Below are 18,885 nucleotides of genomic sequence, written 5' to 3'. Positions count from 1 at the left end.
AAGTACTTTCATTAATGTATTTTTTAATGCTCATGTGAAATAAATAACATTCTTTCATTAAAAAAACGCTACGAATTAATTCCAACACCTAATATTTTTAATACTAAATACATTTAAATAGTCTTATAAAAAAACTGTTTAAAATATGTTAAAAGCAGCATTAATATGTTATTAAGCATATTTTAAATAACTTAAGACATGATGTTTACTAACTCAGCTTTAAGGATGTAAAGACATCATTTTTACAAATGCGTTAATATTTATATTTTAAACAAACTATACATAAAAATTGTGTTTAAACCATTCCGTTTCTATATGAACAATACATTTTTATAATTTATTTATTTTATTTGTTATTATTTTTATTGTTATAAATTAAAATTTTGAAAATGTTCACAAAAATCTAAATTTTATTTTATAAGTACTTTAATCTTCGTTTTAGTCGGTTTTGCTATTTTTGTACGCTATTTTTATAATATTGCAGAGTTGACGTGAGGGGGTAAAATATTATAACTTGGAACCTTTCTCTTTCGATCACCGTGATGCAATCGTTTTGTTGTTGTCTTGATGCAATAAAAATTTTGCTTGGATGACTTGAACTCATCAAATATAAATTCGACAGATTTTTGCCGAAAGTGAAAATTTTTTTTTAGTAAGTGCCTGTTTATTAGTGCTGTATATTTTGCTGTATATTTTGTTCAAGTATATATATAGTTGTCTCTTCTTAAAATTAAAACATATATTCATTGTCAAAAAAAGCATTTTTGCGAGAGAGGCATGTTAGTGAAACGATTGCTCTATTTTCTCGGAGCTATAAAATCATGAGTAAATAATATTAAAATGTTATATATTTAATATAAAATTTTTTCATTGCATTTTTAAAGAAGAAAATGCCCGACATACCTCCGCTATCATTATTTCGAGTGTATAAAAATGTCTCTATTTCTTGTGCAAATAATTACACTTTTTGGAATGAAACAATATGACGTATTTTTTTTCTTAAAATTCATATTTTCCTGTTTTCAAAACGCTACTTATTTTTATTTGCACCTTCTTTTATCATAGAGATATGATTTCTTAGAAAAAAAAAAGATTATTGCACTTCTTCACAAATTGTATTCCTTTAATATTGTTTTCGTTTTTTAATATTCTTTAATATTCTTTAATATTTCTTTAACATTTTTTGATATAACTTTTTCAATTATTATCAAAACTTTTTTATGTTTTAATATTTCGATTTTATACATTTTGACATTTTATCAGAAAAAAAAAAAATTTTATTGAGATTATAAATTATAGAGCTAGTAAAAAATACCGTAGATATGATTTGAATTCAGACATGTAAATTAAGACTCTAAAATGAGATATGTAGATTTTTTTTTTTGAAAATTAATTTTACCAAATTAATTTTATCTAATTATTTGCATCCCTCAGACAGTACTTTTATCTTAAACATTTTTCTGTATCTTTCATATTTTTCCATATATTCGACGTTTAAAATTGGTCACTCTTATATATTTAATTTATTTAATTTAATTAAGGATGCTAGTGGCCAAATTGTCGGAACTTTGCAGATTGATATAAATCTCCGAATTTACTGAATCAAAAATGCTTTTATAGGATTAAAGTAGACGCAAAATTTGGTAGTGCTGCAATAGACTTTATACAAAATAAAAAAAAAGTTAAAAATTTCCATTTTTTTCAATTTGTAGAGCTATCACTTGACGTAGATATTTCCTTAATACAAAAGTTTTATAGCTCTTTTATGAATCTGTCTATACTATCGACCTCGATCAAGTTCGGCCGTCATTTCAGCACATCCCCTTAATATTACAAGGTGTTTTTGTAATTCAAAAAATATATAACAAAAAGTCCTGGATTTTTTGGTTGTGTCTTGATATTTTAAGGTAAAATTGATCAAGAGTTGGTCACGCTACTGTTTACGCGAGTGTAAACAGGCGAATGATAGCGCGGCGACTTTATGTAGAGGAAAGGGGAGTAAGATGACGATCTTAAGGTTTGTCGATTTTTCCTAATTTCTGTGATGAGGTAAAGAGACTGATTTATTTTTTTTAAGTTCACTACAGTCTTAGTTATCATTTGTAAAAATTATAAAGTTGTTAAATAAATTACAATTCTTTAAAATTTAATTTTTTTAAGGATATATCAATTTTGTCATCTTGCCTTCATATGTGGGTAAGATGACTTTTAGTAAAGATAAGATGAAAAGTCAATTTAAATTAAAAATATACTTTTTATGAATAGATTTATTATGATGTGTTTATATTGTTTTATATTATATTATAAGAAGTTTTAGAGAAAAATATAAACAAAATAAAATCTTTGCTTTTCATTATTATCCTTAAAAAATTAATAATTTGTTATCTTACCTTCTTCATCATCTTACCCCGCCCTCTTTCCCCTAGACAATTGCGTGTGTATATAAGATATAAAAATAAATGCCGAGTGATATGTCCTGGCTAGTACAGTATAGTCGTATTTAGTAACTAGTATTATTTAAAGTATTATAAAATAAATATATGCCGAAATTTTCTTCTGTTTCTTGTGTTCTTTCTAAATTAATACTTCGAAACTCACGATAGATCTACTGGATCCATTATAAATGTCAAAAATATCAAACAATTCAATTTTCTTTATGTTACATCCGCAAATTTGGATTATTTTATTTAAATATATTTACAATTATAGTATTGATTTTTTATGTTATTTTGATTTCTTAAAATTAATAAAAAAAATAATGTCTTTGAACCTATTCAATTTTAAATCTCTTTATCAAAAATATCAAACATTTCAATAATTACATTTACATGGCATCCTTAATTGGATTTAATAACATTCGTGGTTATGAAACTGACCAATCACAGTCGTATCATTCTTCCGAAGAATAGCTATGATTGGCCAATTTCATACTCAACTACAGATGTTATTAAACCTGATTAAGCGTGCCGTATGACAGAGGTTAATGTTTTTTGTTTAGGTTAATGTAACATGCAAATTTAAATTATTCTTATTAAAATGTATTTAGTGTTTTTTTATGTCATTTTGGTTCTTTGAAATTAACATTAACTAGTTCTTTTAATTAACATAAATGAAATGAGTTTTATATTCAATAACTGTATTACAAATTTCAGTTCCGGAAGATTAATTTCAGTGATCAAACTGTTATTGGATCATCAAGTCTCTGTCGTATATTTGAAGGAAAAGATTTACTTTTATCAAAAAAATATTTATCGTTATTTCCATCAAATTTTATCATCGATTTATTATTATCTTTATTAGATAACGGAACCATGTAATTTCAATAAATCAGGAATTTTTTGAGCAATTTCAATAAATCAGGAAAATGAAATTTAATCTCGTCGTAAAAAAAATGATTTCTTATCTATTTCAGAATTTTACTCCTCTCCTCTAAAAATTTTAGAAAAAAAAGAAATATAATAATCAATTGAAATTTATATATATTTTGTGGAGAAAATGCAGTTGCGAATGTGAGCGTGTAAATTCCCCGCGATATAATGGTAAACTTTAATCGTTTATAACTCGAGAACTATTGTAATTCCTTGACGTTATCGAGATTTTCAAACATAATTAATCTTTGGGAAAATTAAAGAATTGTACAACGGTTGTGGGATTTTGTATAAAATGAAAGATGCTCTCTCTCTCTCTCTCTCTCCCCTCTCGCCCTCGCCCCTCCCCTTCCCCCCTCTCTTTCTCTTCCTCCCTCTCTCTCTCCCCCTCTCCTTTCTCTCTCTTTATTTGAAAAACTGTATTACTCGAATTAAAGTTATTAAAGCATAATATCGGATTTGAGACATCTTAACTTTTTACGACAGAATAAAAACGACTTGTTAAGGAAAATCAATTATTATCATTAAATAGTTACGAATATATGTATATACGTGTATACAAATGCATTCGTATAGGATATATAGGTAAATAAATAGCAGGAGAAAAATTTATATTTTGACTCCATTTAAAACGAAAAAGTTAGTTCCACATGGATAAATACTTTGTTGTTATTCGAAATACTATTCATAAAAAAAATTCCATACAGAGACGTCAAGTAGATATTAAGTACATAAACGCATATATATAAAAAGCATATGTATAAAACAAAGATAAAGCAACGGTTTTAGATACATCGAACGGCACTGTATTTCCGAAGAGACGTAACTCAATGTAGATTTCGTCATCTTAGAACGTCTAATCCTCGGTTTACATTTCAACTTTACCTGCAAAGTCAAAAAAAACTACGCGAGGATGTCTACTTCATACAAGAGAAACGATTAAATCATCTACTCAGTGACTTCTCTACAAACGTGGTTGCAAATTCTCGAAATTTAGTAGAAAGATACACTCGCGCACATAGAATGTAAAAAAGGCAGAGAACAAGAACGGTATTTGGCCGGAGATAATGCAAGAAGAACCTACGAGCAGAGGGTATCCTTTGCTTCCACACGTCTCTCGGTGGAAACTCCTAGACTTCGTGCTTGCGGTCCGCTGCTGTTAGTCCGAATTTCGTCGTTTAGTTCCCTGTATCGCATTAGGTAGGAGTCCCGTCGTGGTGAGGATAGGGAGGATGTAGAATGGAGGAGAGGAGGGTAACGATGTGGAGATCGAGGGGATGGAGAAAGGCGAAAGCTCGCAGGGTTGCAGGGTGGTAGCGGCGATGGTAATGACGGCGGCGAGCGATGGCGAGGAGAGGGTTGAAGGGATGGAACAAGAGGTGTGCGTGTGTGTGTGTGTGGGTGTGAGAGAGAGAGAGAGAGAGAGAGAGAGAGAGAGAGAGAGAGAGAGAGAGAGAGAGAGAGAGACGAGGCGCACCACAAGCTCGAAAGTTGGGAAAAAGCCAAGGAAGGGGTTGTGCTTGGTGCGCGGGCCAGTCGGAGGGCGCAAGCTCCGGGTCTTCCTGTGCCCTCCCACTTGGTCGCGCGATAGGTGGAGCTTTCCTACCCGCCAATACATGTCCCGGGGAACGCGTACTCGCTCCCGAACGGCGCGAGTTCGCGAGTAGTGCCGAGCCGCCGCCACCGCCACTGTCAGTCCTTCCACATCCACACGAAAACGCGCGTCCCACGGTGGTGGCACCGTGGTGTGTGGTGGCCTCTCGGCGCCGGCTCCGCTGCTGCTGCTGCCGTGCCGTGCGTAGCCTGATCAGGTCAGGAGGGTTGTTAAGGTCCCCGGTGAGAGGATAACGCGCGCGATAAGGCCGCGGAGCATCATCTGCGAACGTGAGCACGACCGCGGTGACATAATCGCTGATGAGAGGTGGCCAAGAGTCCATCGACGGGATATATGTAGGGATGCATGATCGAGAGGGTTGGGTCGGCAGGTGAAAATTAGCGCGGATTCACCGCGCCATTCGCGCGTCGATGATGTGCTATGTGCGCGGAGAGAGATGTCGGTGAACATAAGAATAGTTCTGCTAATGTGGACCGATGTGCATGGGAAGGTCGGTTACGTGGCAGCGCGAAGAGGGTGAATCTCTGTTATTTCGGGTCTTATAAAAGCGCGTTGTATATCGTATTGACGGCGTATCTAGTAATTATCGGAACAATCTAGTAATTATCGCGTGTCGAAGAATATTCTAATGATGGCGGAAACTTCATATGATATTATAGCATTCATGATAAGAATTTGATCAAAATAGACTTTCTCCAATTTCTTTTAAAACGAAGAAAATGTTTCGATTACGATCGAGGAGTGATCGCGTGATGGTATTTCAAATGGTACAACACAGTATGTATTAATTTTTGATTTTTGTTAGCATGTCTAAAGTTACGCGAACTTTAATTATTTTTTGTAAAAGTTTGATTTACGATTATGCATCTGTCATAAATAAAGTTGCAACTGAACTTGTTTCTTCTTTAATTTGTTCTTTATTGGCGGTGCACGTACGTTATGTCACAAACATAATCAAATACATTTTTTTAAATTGTATATGATGATAAGTTAATGTCATGTAGAAAATTGATTATCGCTGCATCAAGCAAGTTAGTTTCTTAGCTGTTTTCTATTTTACAATCGTTTCGTGATAATTTAGTATGCTTTCATGAAATTATTTTATCATTGTAGAAAAGAATTCTTTAACGATCGATAAAGATACAAAATTCTTTATAGACTGGTATGTATCATTGCATAATGAAACGATTTAAACGTCATTATATGTTGAGGCACCCAAATTAATCAGTACAGAGCTTCTCGAGCAGTAACTAAACTGCTCGAACACATTATGGAATTATACATATAGGAACAAGATTTTATGAATTTATGGATTTGCTGAATTTACGGATTTATCGATTGTACGACATTTCATTATTGCGATAATAAGAAATTCATGAAAATAAAGTGACATCGTAATAATTATACATATATTGAGCCGTGAATGAATGAATTTGTGAGAAATACAAGTTTTATAATGTCAAGGAAAATTATATTTATATAATTTAAAAAACGCATTATTACACACTAGTGTAATTTCTTAATTGCTACAGTAATTTTTATAGATTTTAAAAAGGCAATACATGTACGTTAGCAATATTTAAAATTATTTTTGATAATAAATAAAAAATAGAAAGATACAAGAAGATAAAATGTAAACGGAATATGAACAAAAATTACTAAATAGAAAAAATTTGGGAATAATGATGACGAATTGGTGCATATAAAATATATGATGTCTTGCATCAAAAAGGAAACAAATGATTAACGCGAAAAATTTATATGAGAAGGCTTGTGACATAAATTGAAACTTTTTTATCGCGGTGTAAAGTTATATATGTAATAACAAAGAAGTAAACAATCATGAACAATTTTGTTTTAATGTAAATGTTATTAGAAACAAGCCAAAATTTGTCACTGAATTGGTTTTATTGATACAAAGAAAAAGACTTACGATATTTGTAAGTGTGATTTATTCGTGCAATAATATTTCTATAACACTTTTATTCATCGTCCGAAATAAACTTTTTTTTTTCGAGAACTACATCGCGATAGATGGAAATTACTTCCGAGCGAAGCACTGCCAAAATGTCGGGTGTGTCCATACTGCGCTATCGAGTGATAAAAGGAGATTATGCTCATAAGAACACATAATTTGAAATATTTGGTACAATTATTATGATGCGATATGTTTACGGTAAATCTAAACAATGACAGAATTTGGAATAAAGTTTCATTATTAGTATCCAATGATATAAAGATAAAAAATATTGTTTGCAAAGGAAAGAGAAAAAATGTATAATTTATAATATATCTTTAAAATTCGATCTTTTACTTTCGTGCATCTGTTTTTTAAAATACCGAGTTTTAAAATGCGAGTTAGATTTTTATTCACAAAATCGCGCGAATCTTATTTTATTTCACATTTTTGAAATATTTGAACGTCGCACATCACATTATCCCGTGAAAAAAGTCTTTTATCACTAAAAAATTTTAGTTCTGAACTATAATTTATTGAAACGTCCATAAACCGTTTTTATTAATTACAGTTTGTTTTCGTTCTATCGAAGTTCAATAAACTGCATGTCACGGAACGATATCGAAGATGACGCGTGAATAAATTGCTCTTTGACGACATCAATGACATTTTAATCATTGCCTTGCGTTACACTTAACTCTCTCTTCTACAATTTTGGCGTATAACGTATACCGTGTCAGGCAAGTAAATTTAGGTAATGAGACTTTCCAAACATGTTAGCATGAGCTCTTGTTTGCCAGATGCGCTAACACATAAATTCCTGTTTGCCGCAGCGTATAGTACCTAGCTAGGAAATATACTTCAGCGGATGCTTGCAAAGTACTTCGAAATACCTTATGAATATAGACCGATTTCTCCCGTGTACATGCGATTTTGTGAATAACAGTAATATTATTCCGTGTACACGTACAGCCTGTAAGATTTAATAGGACTTATCGAAAAAATAAATTTTAATAAAATTATATTTTCGAAGACTAATAATATTGATCAACAAGATTTCGATAATATTATAATAAAACCTATAATTTGTGCTTCGTTGTTTTTCATTAAAAAGTCTTTTTCTATATTATATTTATTCAATCAAAATAACAAAATAATTCGTAACACGCGTCATTTTTGTATAGAACATGTTTCAACTTTTTGAATCATGATGTATAAAAAGACTTTTTTTGAAAATCTAAATATCTAATAATAGTTTTTTTCTAGTAGATCTTGTATAAATATATCAAATAAATTTTATAACTGTTGCATCATGAAAGTAAACCACTACAAAAATTTTAAAGAAAGCTTATATCTTATATTTCAAGTGTCAAGTTAGAAATCAGAATAAAAGTTAGATTTCTCATGTGTGCTATATACGTTGTTACATATCTCTTTTCATATGATTGAAAGGAAAAGAAATAAAAAACTTTAAATTCATCTTGCGAGTAAAAGCGATTGAAAGAAAATAAAGATATTTCTATTAAAAATGACGTCCTGATAAATATTTTAATAACATAAAAGTTGTACTACAGAATTTTTTTTATATTTTAGTGAGCAAAAGCGATTAAAGACCACTTTATTTGATTCATTTATTTGATTATAAAAAAATAGTCTTTTTATGTTGTCTTAAAGATATTTATTAGCATCAGTAATATGAAATTGCTTGACATTTTTAATTTGTAATACTACACGCATTCCAGTTTTAAGACTGTGTTTTAAAATCAACAAATCGGCACATAATTTATTTGAACTGAAAATTATGAAAATTCATGCAGAAATATTATTAAGCACCAAGACTTGTCTTGACTAAATATATGAATCTCTTTGCTTATTTATGTCGAAAAATTTTTTATTTGCCGACCAATGTAATTTCAAATGTTTTCTATCTTTCAATTAGTTTTGGATTTTTTTTGTGGCTACACTCTACACTGCGAAATAATTAGCATGTCGAGAGAATAATAATAATAATAATGTCAGGAGAACTAATGACCTGTAAAACGCAAATATCCTATAGTACATCTCCAAGGGATGTTCCTATAGATGTCCAAAGACATTCTACATCCTAAGGATATTCCCAGAATGTTCCCAGGATATTTCCTCTGATAAAGTGTACTGTATGTGATAAAAAGAAAATTGATTTACAGCAATTAATAAACTAGAATCAAGATAGAGCTTGCATACATTGGCAAAAGTAAATCGAACTTAATAAGTAACAAAATATATTATAAACACGAATTCTTAAGTTACATAGTAACTAAGTTTTGAAGATATATCGGTCGTTACATATAAAGAAATTCTCCGTGTCGTAAAATGCTCTCGGTTTTTGTATTCTAGAAATATGATCTTTAGGTAAGAGCGGATCTTACACGGATTGTGAGCCGCGTGATCACACGAGAAAGGTGTGCTGCCACGCGATCGATGTCGAATTTTCTCTTCAGTCGGCTTTCAGCCGGTAGATCGTTACCATCGATTCCGTCGTCGATCGCTCCTCGTGCGTATTGAACTATTGAACACAATCGCTCGTCGACTCCGCATCACTTGACGCGCATCAAGAGCTGCAAATATCTCGTCGACGTATCAGTATCTTTTTATTCCAAATATTCTTCTCGTGTCATGTAAGATTATAAATCCAAATAAAAACATTTATCTCAATGTTACATTCTTACGATTTAGATCGTTTCTGTCGCTATCAAGTCTTTTTCATTGCCGACCCATGATTTTTCTTCCGACGTTCAAATACATCGCATTAAAGTCTTTTAATCCATAAATTGAGATTTCTTTCAATTCGCATTGCATAATTATCGCATAATTATCGAGAATAACTTAAAATTTAAATTAGCCAACGTATCATAGCTCTTGTTATATACAAATTAAAGATCATTGTGGTGACCGACGGGATTTGTCCGTGGAGAAGATTAACGCGAGGCTCATTCGAGGTGTTCTTTTCGAATTGCAGATCGAATATAAGTGCGCGCGTGTGGTTCCGTGTGTGTGTACATGTGCCATCATCACCACCGTCCGCAGCAGTAACGGAAAAGAAGAGGACTCGACCCGCAGTGGCCGGAACCACCGAAAAATGGACGCGACGCCACAGCGAGTTATTTCCGGTTTGCTTTTGTTCTCTCTCGCCACATTACATCTCGGTAAGTCCCTTCGATTATTATAACGGTCAACGAGCAGAATGCAATTGTCGAACGCGTGACGGAGTATGCGATATCATGCCAGAGAAATCAAAGATTTGTTTTTTTACTGTATATTAGGCTGCGTTCAGTAATTTCACCGAGTTCATCCAAGTATCATTTTATCCTTGTTCATTAAACAAAATAATATATGCACTGAGGAAAAAATGGTTTATTTGACTATTGATTTAATTTGTCCTTATTTCTTTCAATGAAACATGTATACGTATACATGTATTCTTCATCGAAAGAAATAAAGACAACTAAATTAATTTAGTCAAATAAACAATTTTTTTCAGTGTGGGTGCACTACATGATGAAATTTCTGAAAGCAGTCTGGATTAGGTATATCGGAAGTTTTCTTCTTATTTTCGCCAAATTTCAAATGTATATCTAATTTAATTCAGAGCGCAATTTCAATGACTACATATATAGTAGCATATAAATTCACATTGAATTGTTTAAGTATCTAAGATCGCTTGACCGTTAAAGGCATTTATTTTTTATTAGTTATATTTAATTCACTTTAAGTACAAAGAGTGTATACTCTAATTTAACTATAAAGAAACAAACCTTAACTTAGAAAACAACGCTTAGAAAACAAACCTTAACAAAGAAAAAAATCGCGCATATAATATAATTCTTGCTTGCTTTCTGGAAGTGTTTCAGATCGCTTTTCTAACATGAAGTATAATTTTGAAAAAATTGAAATATAATTAGAAAAATTATTTAGATGAATTTCTGTAATTTTTTTCTGGTATTGTTGAGAATACAGGACTTAAGATAGAATATATTTTTAATTACATTTTCTCAAAATACTTTTTTTAATTTTATTTTCTTACTTAATCATTATAATTACAGGATGTATATATATATATATATATATATATATATATAAAATCATGTATTATAAGAGTTTATTTATCGTATTTTATTTGTACTTTTGATATTAATCCGAATTTTTTATTTAATTCAAGTATCCATAGTTTAGCATTACTGCGTCATATTACTGCGTCTGTAACATTTAGATGGAAATATATACATTATATGAATGCGCAAACAGCTATTTTTCCGCATATCGTAAAAGTTAATATATTTATTCAGCTCATAATAGACTGGCATTATGGCGTATACTCTGAAAGAGTTGTGCAGTCATATATATAATAATTTAAAATGGATTCACGTGCGGTGCATCGCATTGCTGTAGAAGCAATGCAAGTAGTTACCTACAGTTATTGTTATTATGCCGCCTCCATTATTTTGCGGTAACGTTCATATTTCAAGTCTTGTTATTACAAAGCGATTTAAATTACGTTGCCTTCCGTTCGTGGCACAAGAGGATGCGGGAAAATTTCCTTGTGGAATACTCGCGCTGGCCTCTCGATCTTTCAAGAAAAAAATACGTGACAATTTCATAAATTTCGTCAAATTCCTCTGTGTAATCCACGTTAACTTTCTCTTTCTCTGCACAGATGTATTATCTCACAATCGTTATCTGATCAAGCTATTCATAATATATTATATAAACAGAAATAGTATAAAGACTTATGATTACATAGGTACCATGAAACGTGAACGAATTATGTTTATTTTGTAAAAATTATTTAGGTAGGAAGTCGATATTTGTCACTATTTTAACAATATTAAATCATTTTGACAAATAAGATACAGTGAACGTTAAAATCATGTTATCCTTTTCTTATTATTATTATTAATATTCTAATTAGTTATTAAGAAGAAGATAACCTGAGCGTTCACTGCATTTGGATAAACGGTATTGCAAAAACTCCCTCTATTGACGATAAATGATGTCAGTTTGTTACTTGAGTAACATATTGCCCTTGTCATCTTGTCCTTCTTTCTAAGGTCAAACGATTCAATGTTACATTTATATACACGTATACGTGTACACGAACGTACATCTGACGCGATATAATCTGAGAGAAGCAAGGACTCAAAATTTAATATAACCATAGGCAATATATTTACAACCTTGATTTACTTCTACTGTCACCTCGAGAAGAATGATATGCAATAAATTCTTTCGGTGTACTTATTCCCTCGGTTTCAAAGAACGCAAGATATCCTTTAAGATTTCCTACATTTTCTGTATTTGTTTTTGTAACATTATTATTGAAACTTTACATACGATTTAAAATAAAGAAGTTGATATTTAGATCTATGAGTTCCTATATATCAGATTGTTTTATTTAAAAACGTGAAGGCGTTTGATATCTCAAAAATATCGTAGATCAGAAGAACATTTGTATTACGTTGTGAAAAGGAAAGAAAAATGATAATCCTGCGATATCAGATAAAGCCAACGGCCTTATTTCACGTGGCATTTGATCGCAGTAGGAGTAGGTCATTGTTAATCGATAAAAACAATATCGCGATGTCGTGCGGACATTCGTTGCGATACTGCGGTAGTAATTTGAAAACTTTTCGCGATTTAGAAGGTAATTGCAAAGAGAAAAACGGGGACGCGGTCGCATCTTGGCGATACAACGCGCGAACAGGCGACGGTAAATGCGTCGTCGTAATTGCATAATGGCTACAGTGTGTTCGCGCCAAGATACCCGAAGCCCTGGCCTGGTTTTTGCTAGAGGACTTTCACTCGGCATCACTATCTTTCTCTCTCTCCACCTGTCTCTTTCTACCGATGCTGGGTCGCTTTCCGTCTCGTCGCTCGTTTCCTCTCAAACGTCGGTTTCATCGACCGAACTCGCTTTCAAACCAGTTCGCCATCGTCTGTAAATCGAAGGGCTCCGCCAAAATCGTCGGATAATCCATTTCAGCGATTTTACACTGAACACAAAAGCGCGAATAAATCAGCATTATCATACTATTCCCCCCTCCCTCCCCTCCCCCTCCCCCCTCCCGGAATTCGATTTGTCTTACCTTACTTTGCTTACAATACAAAGTAATACCGAGTTATCCATCTTGTATTTAATAAAAAAATAAGTTATTATGTATTTAATCTCTTTTTGGTATTTAAATTTTAAAATGTTTAGTCATGAATTATAACGAGCAAAGAGTATCAAAGTGAAACGTGGAATAAGATTTTACATAATCCTATGCTTTTTAATTCTTTAATCTTTATGTAGACACGCTATTTATAACACATATGCACGCATATAACAATATATACATTTGATGTCGATTCTTAATAATAAATGTAATTTTTGAAAAATGTACATGTTATATTTTTTGGATAGACGATTTCACAATACATCATATATACTCAAAGAAAACAACAGGTCACGACAACATTTTGACGTTAAAATTGCAACTGATCGAAAAATAACTTTTAATAATCATTCTGATGCCATCATGACTTTATGTTTCGCTTGGATATTTTTCTTTTATTAATTTCATGTAATTCTAAACTTGATAATTAATATTTTTCTTTTAATTTATTGTATTATCATAAACGTTGTATGCTAATTTGTAAATATCATATCATATAATATTACAGAAATTATAGCTACTTTTTCGTTAGATATCTAATTATAAACGGGTGAGATATATATATATATATATATATATATATATACATATATATAATATTTATATATATTTTTAATTAATTAATTGCTATGTAAATATTGTAACTTTTCTTATAATAAATCTAAATTACATTTAGAAGAAATTGAATTGAAAATGCTTCTTTACGAATTACTTTCTAATCATTCTTTTCCTGTATCTCATTTTATTTTTATTTATAGAGTGTTCACTTAATAAACGTACGTTTGCGTCGAAATCTTTTTGTAATTAAACTCTTTTTATTTTTAAAACAATTTTGTCCCGTATATCTGAACGTTTTCCAGAGAAAGCATTTTGCGTAATATTATTTTTATAGAACTGAGGGAATGTTTTTTCGCGCATGTGAAAGAAAACATTATTTCGTAGTTAACATTAAATAACTGTAAATTATTTTAACTGTAAATTTATAATCTAGCAATAAAAATTCATAATTTTAGAACTTATTGTGAGTTAGTCTCTCTCAGTTTGCAAGATTCTCCGTTTCTTCAATGCTTTACAACTGAAAAACTGTCGATTATCTGTCTATTACCGTTTATACATATGTATATATTAAGAATATATTTGGTGTATAAATTCTGCAAAAAAGTGACTGGAATTGGAAATTAATACATTTCATATAAAAATGAATATTACATACATACGAAAGTTCAATAATAGAGATAAATATTTATATTTAACAATACCATTTTGTAGTTTAAATAAAAAATTACTTAGTCCATTTTATTTATTTAAAAAAAAATATGTATCTACTTTTTATTGGAATAATTTTTATCCAAGTTTTAAATCAGCGTTAAATTTTTTTGTACTTTCACACAAATAGAAACATAGAAAAAAAAACATAGAAAAATCTGTAATTTTTTTCATTTTGTTAAAAGATACGTGTAATACATTCTCAAGGAGAATTTTCTACAGCACTCGTAGAGAACTGACCGAGAGGCCAAGAATACTCTATGATAAAAATTCTCGCTGACGATCAGCGGCTCCCACTTCAGAGCACTATGGCAAATTCCAAACGATCGAATTGATGTACACAACGAACACCGACGCGCAAGTATCGGCGAGATGAGCGCATGTAGCCTCCAATAAACCCCGGTCAGAGCTGTTCGATCGCTCTCGACGAATTTCGAATCGGACAATACCCGACCTCCGTTGGCGCGGTCCGTCCGTTCTCGTTCAGGATAACCCGCGAGGTCTCTCGGGTATACACATACGACTGCATGTTGCTGGCGGGGCATAATATCACGAGCACCCCCCAGGTACTCGTGCGTTATCAAACACGAGGGGGAAAGAAAGAGTCTCTATCTGTCTAGCTCTATCTTTCTTTATCTTCTTTTCCTGGGATTATTTCCGGGTCAGCGAACCAGTCTCGATCGCATTCGTTCCGCGCCCTTACAGATTATACGGGAGTACTTGTTGGTGCGTGGCGCATCCCGAAACGCAGTCTACCCGTATAAGCTGCGAATCCCTCGGGCGCTGCGCTGCGCTGCGCTGCGAACCGCGCCGTCCCGAATCTCCGACAGCCTGGATATTGCGAATCGTGACACCGACAATATTTCACGAGAGATCGACCGTTCATCGCTCGACACATCGGCTCATGTTTCACGGATATTTGTTTCTCTGTGGAGAGAATGTACAGGACTTGCCAAAAGCCATAATAATTATTGTAACTATTTGTAGTAACGAGAGAAGTAGTAACGATTTTTTTTATTTATACTTGGACCGTCTTTTTTTTAATTGTTTTTTAAAAACGTTAAAGAGTATACCGAGAGAAAAGTATTTAATATTTGTAACTATAATTGGTAAAATGGTTATTGTAAAAGCTTCGTTTTTATAACTATTACTATTATGATGTTAATAATAATAATTATTATATTTATAGTTCTACCAAAAAATACATATAGCAGAAAAGGACTATAATTATAATTAAATTATGATTGTAATTATGATTGTGATAATTATGATAGTTGATAATATGCTATGACGTAAGAAAATGGTTGCAATTATAATAATTATCATATATAGATATGATATATATATATATATATATATGGTATATGATAATTATATTTAAATTATAATAATTGCAACTATTTTTTCTCTCAGTGTATATGAACACACATCATAGAAGTTTATTCATCTCTCAAAAAATAATGCTTCAACAAACATTAAAAGCTTTCAATTTATAGCTTTGAATTTATCGCGCGACGTGTTTATAATTTAAACTTCGAATAAAATCTAATTATTATTTTATTTTAATATCTATTAAATATGCTTGTACCAAATCTTTGAAATACATGAGAACAGTTTGGCAGCAATAATTATGGAGGACTCTTCTTGTATTTCGGTTTGAACGTGATTTTTATTTTGTATTAACGCGCTTAATAATACATGTCATCTTTAACTAAATTAAGTTAAATTAGGTTAAAGATGCAGCTTTAAAAGTCCACAGATAAATATATCATAATGCTTACTTCATTATTACATTAAAATTAAATTAAAATAAATTAAAGTAAATTAAATTTAAATTAATGTGTGATGGGAAACGTTTTTTGCGTCTGTACGATTACGAGCCTCCGTGTAACATAACCAAGCATTTGTTTTCTCCATTACTCTTTAGTACCGTGAGATTATTATCGAGCTTCAGCCTACAGTTTACAATGTTCAGCTTGCTCAACCTCACGGTACGCTACGATAGTAGTACTCGTCGTAGTAACGTCGTAGTAAAGCACGTAATGGTACATGTGGAGGCACGGGTTGCGCAAGCGCTGAGATATCTTCATAGTGTACATATACATACATGTATGCGCGTATGTGTGAGCTGTGAGCGCTGGATAGCCAAAGGATTTGTGTGTACGTGTAACGTCATGTCGTAATCGTCTGCGCTTTTTCGCGGTGCGAGCAAATCGTGTCTGATGGTTAATGAGAAAGGGAACGAACAGGCGTCGCGATATTATCATAATGCTATCCATTATGAAAAAACTGAAAATCGTTTGATAAGTGTAACGATTGATTCTCGGGGCATTGCTGTTTCTCTGCTTTCTTCTTCATTTATACGAGTAAGAGAAATTATACAATACGCGGAAAATCGTATATTTGTATAGGCAATACTTCGTATAACAGAAATTATGATGCTTATGTGCATGATCAACTATCAATAGCTTACTTTAGATATTTGGGATACATAATTGTCAGCATTAACGTTTTATTCTTTATATTACATTGAAATTAGACATTTTTGTAATATCATATCTATTTAATACTTTTTATAACATATTAATCATATACGCACATTTTCGTTAATTTATTGCTGTAGAAAAACTTCTTTTCTGATTGTTATAAGTGACAGTAATAATCTATCAATTTGATATCTGCTGAATTTTGCCTTTAATGAATGACATGGAATATAAAAACAGATATGTAGGTACTATAAATATATTGTTGTCACATTTTCCATTTCATGACAAGTTTGAAACGAAATAGTTAATTCTAATATCATTCTACATCACGTCATAGTAATTTCATGATAGAAAAATTATAGAGTCTATAAAATTGCAAATCTTTGATAAGAGCTATTTGTAGGTATATAATTGCCATTCGACAATTACACTTCCTACAAAAGTGTTTTAGATAGATTATTTACTTATATACATATATTATTTTTATTATATGATGCTATAATTATTTAGGCATTAAATGATTACGCACAATTAAGATACAATTATGCCTCTTCGGAGAACAACAGAGCATTCACAAAGTCTAAAATAATATGGTTGCGTATTTATTCGCTTTCTATTTTTACATAGAGTGGTTACGTCTTATGATTTCGACCTTGCGTTCACTGTGCACCTTGACATTAATAGAAAGAATTTATTGTTACGAATGCCTGTGGAATTTGAGCAATACGTCATCTTTTCTCACGCTTGTGATTTAGATTACCATTAAAATTGGTATCGCTTCTTCAAATTGTGAAATTTTTGAAGAGAAAGATAATATTATTATCTGTTGCTCATTATGAATAACTTAGTGTTAATTATATGAATCGAAGAACTATCGATAAATTCTAATCAATAACATAAAAAAGTTACTATACATACGAAGGTAATAGAATTAATGAAATAAAATTTTACATATTAAATTTATCTACATATAAATTTTATTATTTTTGAATTGTATGAAATTTATTTATATTAACTTGAGATTGATCAATAAATAATAACAAACCATATATAGGATATCTCCTAATTATTCACTCAGCGCTTATGTGCAGGTAGAGCGGACTAAACTGAATCGCAAAGTCTTTTACCATTTTGCAATTTTTTTTAATTATCCAATGTGCAGAATGTCTAAAGTCGACGCATAAGACATCTTTAAGAGTTTTTTAAGAAACGTCTTTAAAATATTTTATAAAGAACTTTGAAAAATATCTTAAAGTTGTCTTAAATGTTGATTTTACCCTTATTCGACAATCTTTAAAAATTAATATCTCATTTTGCGAAAATTGCAAAATAGCAGAAGCTTTTGGAGTTTAGTCCGCTCTGCGAACTACAAGCGCTGTGTCAATAATTAGAGGCACCCTGTATACATCGTATTTAATAATTAAATTTATTTTTATCTTGTAACTTGAAATAATGAAAATAAGATATTTTATTAATACATATATATCGCTTACTTTAAAAATAACACAGTTTGAGAAAACACAATCGGACTATTATCAATAAATTAAGCAAACATTATCTTATCACTTATTAAAAGTGAACTTATTACCTGAATTTTATAAAAAATAATTTAAATCATTACAAAGGGTGATTCGGAGTGATTCTTTAAAAGTATTTTTTTCAAAGGTTGTAAAATGACAAAAATGACAAAAATGAGAAATTTAATCATATTAAGATTATTCTTTATGTGATATTATTTGATTAATCAATAATTTTCAGTCAAGTTGAAAGATAGTTTTTTCCTTTTTTAAATTTTTTAATTACTTAATTTTTAAAATTGTATTACTTTAAAGTAAGGAAGTGATATTCTAATATAAAATATTATTTGTCTCCGTTTTAAAATCGTGGAATGGCGGTTTCGGTGTTCTAGCTCGAATTTATTGATATAAAAATTGCAAAAGTTACAGTACGACATGTCCCACATGTACAACAGGGTGCACTCTATGTAATTGGAGTCGGTAAG

At 31.3% G+C, this 18,885-nt stretch overlaps 1 protein-coding gene across 5 annotated transcripts in view; it reads left to right on the top strand.

The window, feature by feature from the left end:
- LOC105153705 (protein Skeletor, isoforms B/C) overlaps positions 1–18,885 on the top strand; it is a 117,194-nt gene that overhangs the window by 37,794 nt on the left and 60,515 nt on the right. For 2 of the 5 annotated variants that reach the window (XM_087406364.1, XM_011068713.2), the window contains exon 1: positions 4,882–10,125. In XM_087406364.1, the coding sequence (XP_087262490.1) occupies positions 10,059–10,125 (67 nt within the window). In that variant the 5' untranslated portion in view covers positions 4,882–10,058. Of the gene's footprint in view, positions 1–4,881; positions 10,126–18,885 lie in introns of those variants that run through there. The other 3 variants (XM_011068715.2, XM_011068714.2, XM_087406363.1) reach the window with 3 other exon arrangements.

The sequence above is a fragment of the Acromyrmex echinatior genome, chromosome 5 (assembly GCF_024713525.1).
Source record: "Acromyrmex echinatior isolate Ae372 chromosome 5, ASM2471352v2, whole genome shotgun sequence".
In the NCBI taxonomy this organism is placed as follows: domain Eukaryota; kingdom Metazoa; phylum Arthropoda; class Insecta; order Hymenoptera; family Formicidae; genus Acromyrmex; species Acromyrmex echinatior.
Note: the sequence above shows the minus strand (reverse complement) of the source record. Positions and strands in the feature narration are given on the sequence as shown.